The sequence below is a fragment of the Rattus rattus genome, chromosome 4 (genome assembly GCF_011064425.1).
Source record: "Rattus rattus isolate New Zealand chromosome 4, Rrattus_CSIRO_v1, whole genome shotgun sequence".
In the NCBI taxonomy this organism is placed as follows: Eukaryota; Metazoa; Chordata; class Mammalia; order Rodentia; family Muridae; genus Rattus; species Rattus rattus.
In genome coordinates this window covers 84,230,340-84,239,885 of record NC_046157.1, presented here as the reverse complement: position 1 = coordinate 84,239,885, position 9,546 = coordinate 84,230,340, and the positions used below count along the sequence as shown (strand labels likewise).

Genomic DNA, 9,546 nt, shown 5'->3' with positions numbered 1-9,546 from the left:
GGCTGGAGATCTCTGGGTATTGGAGGGAGGCTGAAGGCAGGAGGCAAGACTAAAGACTGCAGTCATCACCAACACAAGGGCACTCAGGGGTCACTGATTTCTCGGCCTCCTTTACCCAGCATCCCTCTGGCCCACTGAGCCACAGAGGCAACTGTGTTCCTAGGGCTCCTTGGTCTCTTGCTGTACTTATTTCTGCCCCTTTTCCTGCCACAAAGAGAAAATAAAGTGGTTGTGGTGTCTACCCTGGTGATGAAGGGAGACTGTGAGGCAAGATTAGCTCAGGAAGGAGAAGGTAACCCGCTCCCCAGAGCAATGTCAGGAGGCTCTGCTGACCCATTGAGGACCTGTGCTAAAGTTTTAGCGCTTGTGTCAGACAATCCTTTGACTTCTTTCTCCTCAAAAGATCTGATCAACTCTTCTTCTTCTTCTTCTTCCTTTTTTAAAAGTCAGGGTCTCCTATAGCCCAGGCTAGCTTTAAACTCACTGTTTAGCCTGAGGATGACCTTAAATTTCCCCACCTCTTCCCCCACCCCCATCCCAGGCTCCTGGCTAGCCTGGAACTCACTGTGTAGACCGAACTGGCCTTGAATTCATGAGTAATCCTCTGACCTCATCTAGCTCTTGGGATTTCAGGTATACAGCACCATACCCAGTTTTCCACAATGCCGAGGATGGAACCCAGGACTTCCTGCATGCTAGCCGAGTACTCTGCCCACTGAGCTACACCCTAGCCCCATAATCCTTTGCATCCTGAGTATGAGCCACGTTCAGGGCTGGCTCCTAACAAAACATTGTAGAGGGGGTGTGTGTGTGTGTGTGTGTGTGTGTGTGTGTGTGTGTGTGTGTGTGACATTTTTATGTGCATGGAGGCCAGTAGGGGGGGGGCACTGGATTCCTTGGAACTAGAGCTTCAGGCGTTTTGGATAACGTGGATAACGGACTTGTTACTTGGGTGCTAGGACCTGAACTCTGGTCTTCATCTTTTTTTTTTTTTTTAAGAGCTCTTAACTGCTGCCTTGGGTGATTTATCCATACATCAACCTCACTACCTCAGCTTCCTTCCACTCCAGATGGCAGGAGTGACAGAGGTCACATGTGGCACTTCTGCTGACTGTCATCTCTTGGAAGGGGAGGAAGAGGGAAACGGAGTCCTACTCTTCCAGGTTAGAGAGCCATCCGGTTGCCCCCAGTCTTTCTTCCCACTTTCCTCGTAGATGGAGGCTAGCTCCCTTTCCCCTACTTACCCAGGATGCCTTGGCAGATGTCCGTGGGAGAGAAATCATTCGTAATGAATTGGGGGTTATGTAAGATATCCTGTGGCGAAGGAAAAAGAATGTCAAGCGGTGACGAGGGTCCCCTTCCCCAGCTCCCTTTACCTCTGATTTCTAGGTGAACAGTAGGGGTGCCAAACCCAGAGCACAGCCTGGGTGCAGTGGCCCCTGGTTAAACTAGGAGGCTCGACAGAAGCATATTCACAGCTGCTCCCAGCTCTGACGGCGCGTCGGAGCTTAGTGCCGGGGCCCTCCCTCTTTCCCAGTGCCCACCTTGGGCCGCTGCCAGTAGACGTTATGCACTTCTTGAGACCTGGGGCCCAGCTCCTTGAAGCCTATAGACTGGGGTTCAGCAGGAAAAAAGGGGTCTTCGAACAGTTCCCCCATCTTGAGACATGCTGCTCGTAGGTCCTCAAAGTTCTGATTCTTATAGTTGTAGGCATTTTGGTATTGGCCCACGCCCTTGTCCTTGAGCCTGTTGCTGTTTATGGTTGCCACCATTCCCCTTTCAGCATAAGAGATGTCTATTCAATAAAAGAGACAGATAAATCACTTTGGAATGGTACTGTCGTCGGACAGGTGGGCACACCTGGAATCACAGCTATTTGCAAGGTGGACGCAGGAGGTCAGGGGCAGACCATCTTCAGGAGGTCAGGGGCAGACCATCTTCAGCCACAGAGATTTTTGTTTTGTAATATTTACTTAGTTTTATATGCACTTGCTTGTGTGCCTGAGTGTATGCCTGTGTACCCTATGCTTGCAGGAGCTCACAGAGGTCAGAAGAGGGATCAAATCCTCTGGAATTGGAGTTACAGATGGCTGTGAGCCATCATGTTGGAGCTGGGAATCAAACCAGGTCTTCTGCAAGAGCAGCTAGTGCTCTTAACCACTGAGCCATCTCCAAGCCCATTTTTTAAAATAAAGATTTATTCTATGTATCTATGTGTCTATGTATCTATGTGTCTATGTCTCTATGTCTCTATGTATGTATGTATGTATGTATGTATGTATGTATGTATGTATCTATCTATCTATCTATCTATGTATCTATGTATCTATCTATCTATCTATGTATCTATGTATCTATGTATCTATGTATCTATGTATGTATGTATCTATGTATGTATCTATGTATCTATGTATCTATCTATCCATCCATCCATCCATCCATCCATCCATCCATCCATCCATCTAGTCTTACTATGTAGTAGTTCTGGCTAGTACTCATGGTCGTGAGCTATCATGTGGGTACCGGGACTTGAACCTGAATTCTCTGGAAGAGCAGTCAATGCTCTTAGTCATGGAGTCATATCTCTAGCCCATGAATTTTTTTCAAGTTATGTGTCTATGTGTGGGAGTGTGCACATGAGTGCAGGTGCTCAAGGATCCCAGAAGAAAGCATTAGATCCTTTGGAACCGGAGTTACAGGGTATTTTGTAAACCCCATGTGGTTGCTTGGTACTCATGTAGATCAAACTGTAACTGTGTTGTGGGAGGTCAATGGGGGAGCAAAAGGTGTCAGATCCCTGGGAACTGGAGTTAAAAACATTTGCAGGAGGCCCAGCTTCTTATATGGGTGCTGGGTTCCAAACTCTGGTCCGCATTCTTATGTACCAAGTGCTCTTGATTGTGGAATGGTCTCTCCAGGGCCATAGCACAAATATCATATTTGTAGAAAGCTTAGATTAAATGATACCCTGCCTCCAAAAACAAAGAATGGTATAGATAGTTTTAGGAAGACCAAGGCCACCAAGGGATGTCCCTTCCATGCTCATAGATGGGACACATGACAAGGTGAGGAGGTAAAGACATTGGAGACCTTGAGCATGGCCAGGAAGACTGGAAATAATGAAGTCCCTTTGGAGAGCATCCTCTGGCAGTGTCTCAGTTAATGAAACACAGGGACTGGAGAGATGGCTTAGTAGTCCACAGTGCTGGCTGTTCTTCCAGAGGACCCAGGCTGGGCTTCCAGCAATCACATGGGGCTTACAAAATACTCTGTAACTCTGATTCTCTCTTTTGGCCTTTGAGGGCACCAGAGACTTACTTGAAGCCCAGATGTACATGCAAACAAAGCGCCCATGTACATTTAATAACAAAACGACAACAAAAGATACTGATAGCACTTGGGAGGCAGAGGCAGGAGAAGAATTTCTATGAGTTCAAATGTGGTCTATATAGCAAGCTCCAGGCCAGCTAGGGCTACAGAGTGAGAACTTGTCTGGAAGAGAGGAAGGAGAGAGAGAGAGAGAGAGAGAGAGAGAGAGAGAGAGAGAGAGAGAGAGAGACTGACTATTTCACCAAGCCTAAGGACCATTGGCCATGTCTAGAGGCTCTTTTGTTTGGCTGGAGGGTGGTTGCTATTGGCATCTAGCAGAGACGAGCTAACAGCTTTGCCTCCATGAGGACAAAGGGTCCCCTGACTGAGATGTCAGAGTCTCTGCAGAGGCTGTGAAATCTGGGGTAGAACCCAAGTCATTTACAGAGATGTGAGCTTCTTGGTGCCTTCCATTCAGGGCAATCATGGGAGGTTCTGCCATGTCTACAGCGTGGCTGAAGGTGCTCAGCTTCTGCTGGGGCTCTCAGAGGATCACAGAAGCTGCTGGCAACCAAGGGAACTGGTCCTCACTGAGGGCAGACCAGCACAGTGAAGGTGCACCCTTCCCTCCCTTACTTCCCGGGAAGCTCCATCCATAGTCATTGTCCAGTGCAGGGAACCATTTCATACGGACCGCAGACCCTGCTTAGAATCCCCATTCAAGTCCCCAGTGTCTGAGCTCTTGACTTGGCAAAGACAGCGGGGAGCCACACGCCCCACTTCACCCGCCACTGCCGTTGCCATGGCAAGCATCTCTAGAGAATACAGCTACCATAAGACCAGCCACATGGTCTAGCAAGGCACTCTGCTGTAAGCCCGGCCACCATTGTCGTCTTCATCAGAGTGGCTGTGATTACTTGCAATGGACTCCCAAGATGGGGGCCTGTTGATATTGCCTCGTAGAAGAAAGAGTCGTGGAGGGTCACCGGATCCTTACCTAGGTCTCAGCCACCATCTCTTGACCTCCCTAGTTCGTTGGCTGTATTTCTGCCGATTGCATGTGGTCTTGGGAAGTACCAAAGACAAAGTGTACAAAGTGCGGAAGGCTAGTTGAAAGGGGAGGGGCTCCTCTGTGTGGCTTCCAGGAAGTCGTCATCCATGCTAGGGTGAGACTTTCAGCGATGCATTTGTTTTGGGGTCACCCGCTGTGTTGACTGGTCTTAGGTCAACTTGACACAAGCTAGAGTCATGTGGAAGGAGGGGGCCTCCGTTGAGGAAAATGCCTCCATGAGATCCAGCTGTCAGGCATTTTCTTTAATTAGTGATTGACGGCGGAGGGTTCAGAGCATGATGGGCGGTACCATCCCTGGGCTGATGGTCCTGGGTTCTATAAGAAAGCAGGCTGAGCAAGCCGGTAAGCAGCACCCCTCCATGGCCTTTGAGTCAGCTCCTGGATCCTGCCCTGTTTAAGTTCCTGCCCTGACTTCCTTCAGGGATGAACAGCAATGTGGAAGGGTTAGCTGCACTTTGCTTTCCGCTCATGGTGTTTCGTCACAGCAATGGTAACCCTAACCGAGTCACCCATGCTCCTGCGAGCAACTCCTCACATGCAGATAAGCCCAATAAACCCATCGGTTCACCAAGTTGGACTCTGGTGGAATCCTACCTCGGTCTCTTGTTGGGGGGTCTCTTTTAACCTGGGATGTGTACATGTTTGTCGATGTCATCGAGTTGAAAAGTTCATGCGACACATGGGCTGGCGGGAGGGAGGCAAGCTAAGACAGACAGACAGCCGAGGCTGGCAGAAGCTCAAGCAGACGGCCATGGGAGTGTGTTTGTTGAGGGACATGACTACATATCCAACTGCCTCCTCATCCCCTATTCGTTAACAGTGATGCTTCGTCTCAAACACCTCACACACTGTCTGTGGGGTGCAACGCTGAGTGTGAAATCTATGGGTTTCTGTTTCTGTTTTAAGACAGGGTCTCACGTAGAGCCAGGCTGGCTTCAAACTCCCTATGTAGCTGAGGACACCTTGAACTCCAGACGTTTCTGCTTCTACTTCTCGTGTGCTCAGATGACAGGTCTGTCTTTACGCTGGTTTTATATGGTCCTGGGGCTAGAACTCAGGGTTTTATGTATGCAGATACTCTCCCTCTGCCAACTCAATTATACCCCAATCCCTACGTCCGGTGATTAAAAAGAAGATGTATTTTTTAATGATGTCTATGTGTACCTGAGTGCAAATGCCCACAGAGGGCGGTATTGCATCTCCTGGGAGCTGGAGTTAGAGGTAGTGGTTCGCCACCCAACACAGGTGCTGGGAACCCTTGGGTCCTCTGCCAGTGTGGGTTCCTAACTGCTGAGCCATCTCTCTAGCTCCACTCCCAGTGTGATTCTTAAAACCATTATTTCATTATAATCAGGGAACCAATGGCTTTATGGATAGCTGGATCTCCAGAGCTTGGAGGAAACCAAGACACTGTTTCAGAAAACTTTAGAGGTTTAGGGTCTCCTTCAAGCCTAAACATGCAGGGGTCAAGTTTCTAGCCTGTCACAGAAGCTAGGAGGCAGAGTCCTCCTTCGTCCTCCGAGTGGAGCTGAGCCCCACTCCTCTGTTGCTGAAGCTCGATGCCCCCCACCCTGCCTCCCAGCCTCTCAGCTGCTCCTTCCTGCACCATCCACCCTAGACGTGAGGCCAGCTAGACTCTAACCAAGTGGTTTGCTCTTGTCTTAGGACCTGATATTTCAGGACCAAGGCGAGAGAGATTTTCTCTGTTTCCTAAGGTTTACCATATCTTTAATGGCTGACGGGCTTTTATACAAAGCCTGTCCCAACAGCTATGATGGAGGAGTGTGGGCCCACCCAACCCTCGCCAAGCTTCAGTGAGATAAAGGAGGAAAGCCCTCTGCCTAGTCTTTCCCTAAGAGTCTGAAAAAGAGATCACTTTTTTTTACTCTCTGAGCATCCAGCCTGGTAAGAGAGGTCCCAGTCTGAGGTCTCAGGGGGACAAGGTGTCATTTCTGCAGGGCAGTCTATGGGGAGGGCCCCACGAGCGAGCGCCTACCTGAGAAGTTCAGCATGCTGAAAGCTATCAGGTGGACACCTAGAACAGCTAACACCTAGCACAGTACTTGACAGTTGAAGGTTCTTGGTGGAAGCAGGGGGTGGGGCGGGGGGAGCAGAGACCACCCCTCCCCCACCCAGAACTCTGCAACGCAGGGAAGTCTTCAGTCAGGAGCAATGGTTTAACTGCTGCCTGTCTCTCCTCATCTGCTCTTTTGCCCTGGCCCATCTGATTTGCCAGGACTGAGGCCTATCCTTACTGGGTCAGGGAAACAAGCACCCAACTGGGGCTGCCACTTGGGGCAAGTTCCTCCCTTTCAATCTACGGAGATCGTAATCTCTGGAATCGGTTACTCCTATATGCTCAGCCTGCACTTTTTTTTTTTTTTAAGTTTTTTTAAAATTTATTATATATAAATACACTGTAGCTGTCTCCACACACACCAGAAGAGAGCATCAGATCTCATTACAGATGGTTATGAGCCACCATGTGGTTACTGGGATTTGAACTCAGGACCTCTGGAAGAGCAGTGTGCTCTTAACCTCTGAGCCATCTCTCCAGCTCTCAGCCTGCACTTTTATCCTGAAGCTTCTTACTTACAAAAAAGCCACAATTTCACATCTTCCTGGGTTATGTCTTCATGTCTTTTACCCCCTCACACCATTTAAAAAAAATACAAACATGTAGCCCAGGCTAGCTTCAAACTTGTTACATAGCTAAGGCCTTGAGCTCCTGGCCCTCCTTGTCTCTACCTTCCAAGTGCTGAGATCATGGGTATATGCTACCTCTTCCTCCTCCTCCTCCTGAGTGAGTAGAACCCCATTTGCCAGGGTACATGTGAGAATCAGAGGAAAACTTTAGAAAGCCTGTTCTCTTCTTCCACCATGGATCCCAGGGCTTGAATCAGATCATTATGACAAATGCTTTTTACCTGATGGGCTCTCTCCAGAACCCCTAACCTTGCAGATCTTGGGTACTGGGATCACGGGTGTGCACCACCACACCAAGTTCGTGCCTTCCTGGGGATCAGATCCATGTCTCTGCGTGTGCTACAAGCTCCATTCTCAGCTCCATTCCCATTTCATAGGTGAGGATCAGGGGTGTGGTGTCATTTTATCTTTTGGGTTTTTGAGAAAGGGCTTCTCTGGCTGTCCTGGAACTCACTTTGTAGACCTGGCTGGCTGTGAACTCAAGAGATCCTCCTGCCTCTGCCTCCCAAGGGTCTTTATTCCTGGCAGATGTGATGCCTTTTGCTCAGGGTCACCCCACAAGTAAGAAGCTGAGCCAGAATTTGAACCTAAAGTCAGAGCCCTTGCCTATTATCCTATAGAGGGAGGGAGGGGAGGAGGGAGGTGGTTCTAAAGCACTTCCCTTCTCCCCCTCCTTCCCTTCCTTCCTTCCTTCCTTCCTTCATTCCTTTCTTTCTTTCTTCCTTCCTTCTTTCCTTCCTTCCTCCTTCCCCTCTTCTTCCTCCTCCTTCTGAGACAGGGTTCCTCTGAGTAGCCCTGGCTGTCCAAGAACTCCCTCTGTGGACCAGGCTAGCCTCAAACTCAGAGATGCACCTTCCTCTGCCTCCCAGACACGTATCACTACCATCCGGCCTTCCTCTTTTCTAGACCTGCAGACCCCAGAAGGATAATAGGTCATGGAGACTCCTGGGTTCCTTGAAGGACCCGGCCCAGTGCTAAGCACTGTTGGCTAAATGATACTGATTCTTCCCTGCTGACCTGAATGTTGTTGGATCCCAGGAGCAAGGAGTAGGTAGGCTTGGGCCTTCTCCACTGCAGCCTTCTGTCCTGGGGAGGGGCTCCCCTCAGCACCCTTGCTGTGTGGGCTGTTTGAGTTGTACCTCATTCCCCATCCCAAAGCATTAGAATGTGAGGTCCACCAAGAGACTCCCCATGACACAGCCAGGAGAACCCCACCCCACCTTAGTGCATGGAGACAGAGTATAGGTGGCTAAGGCGGTGACTAAGGTCAGTACGGATCACACCGGGCAGACAATAGAATTCTCCAGGTAAGGCCTGCTCACCCATACAGAGAATATGCTTAGGAATACTGAAGAAAAGGCTTGCTCCTGGCTCCTCAGTTTCTGCCCATCTGGTAGCTGGCACCCTGCCCCCAAACCTTGGCCTGGCGCCTGCCCTAGTTCCAATACTTGGAGGGGCTCCACCTAGGAGTTTAGCTTCAGGAAGGCTTCAGATCTAAGTTTTATGTGAAGAGTAGACCGAGGTCACTCTTCCCATCAGGGCTATGTACTTGTGGTGCAGAGGCCATCACCATTGCTAGGGGGGGGACCTCGCTCCTGTCCCTGGTGACCTTTTCACTGGAGTCTCTGCTCTCTACTGCCAACTCTTTTGCTGTCTTTCCAGGCTTTTTGGTGCCTGTATTTTTATTTTTATTCTTTTTTTTTTTCTATTTTTTTGGAGCTGGGGACTGAACCCAGGGCCTTGCGTTTGCTAGGCAAGCGCTCTACCACTGAGCTAAATCCCCAGCCTGGTGCCTGTATTTTTTTTTTTTTTTTTTTTTTTTTTTTGGGGCTGGGACCCGAACCCAGGGCCTTGTGCTTGCTAGGCAGCGCTCTACCACTGAGCTAAATCCCCCAACCCCTGTATTTTTTTTTTAAAAAGAATTATTTTATTTATGAGTCCACTGTAGCTGTCTTCAGACACACCGAAAGAGGGCATCAGATCCCAGTACAGATGGTTGGGAGCCACCATGTGGTTGCTGGGAATTGAACTCAGAACCTATTGAAAGAGCAGCCAGTGCTCTTAACCACTGAGCAGCCCTGCCTGTATTTTTTTTTTTTTTTTTCTTTTCCTCCATCTCCTGGACTCTTCTCTCTGGGCAGCTACATCTTATTTTCTCATTTTCTGTTGAAGGACTGAAAACTCGCCAGGCGGTGGTGGCACATGCCTTTAATCCCAGCACTTGGAAGGCAGATCATCTTTCTTTGAGGCTAGCCTGGTCTACAGAGTGAGACCTGGTCTATGGAGGCTAGGGAACGGTATGTGGGGCTGGCTTTAAAAGTTACCTGGCCCCGCAATCCTGATGTGACTGAGGAAACAAGTCCAGCGGTCTTCTGGCTCCTGCTGCACGCAATGCATTGTGGGTATAGACATGGTTGTGCCCTTGCTGAGTGGCCTATAGAAAACCCCTTAGAGGTAAG

The 9,546-nt window shown here is 49.4% G+C and overlaps 1 protein-coding gene across 1 annotated transcript in view; it reads right to left on the bottom strand.

Moving 5' to 3' along the window:
- Capn11 (calpain 11) overlaps window positions 1-6,451 on the bottom strand; it is a 20,817-nt gene extending 14,366 nt beyond the window's left edge. Inside the window, exons 1-3 of the mRNA XM_032899443.1 lie at window positions 6,378-6,451; window positions 1,545-1,795; window positions 1,245-1,314 (exon numbers count right to left, since the gene is read on the bottom strand). Of these exons, the coding sequence (XP_032755334.1) occupies window positions 1,245-1,314; window positions 1,545-1,795; window positions 6,378-6,393 (337 nt within the window). The 5' untranslated portion in view covers window positions 6,394-6,451. The remainder of the gene's footprint in view (window positions 1-1,244; window positions 1,315-1,544; window positions 1,796-6,377) is intronic.
- Window positions 6,452-9,546: the final 3,095 nt, after the last annotated feature.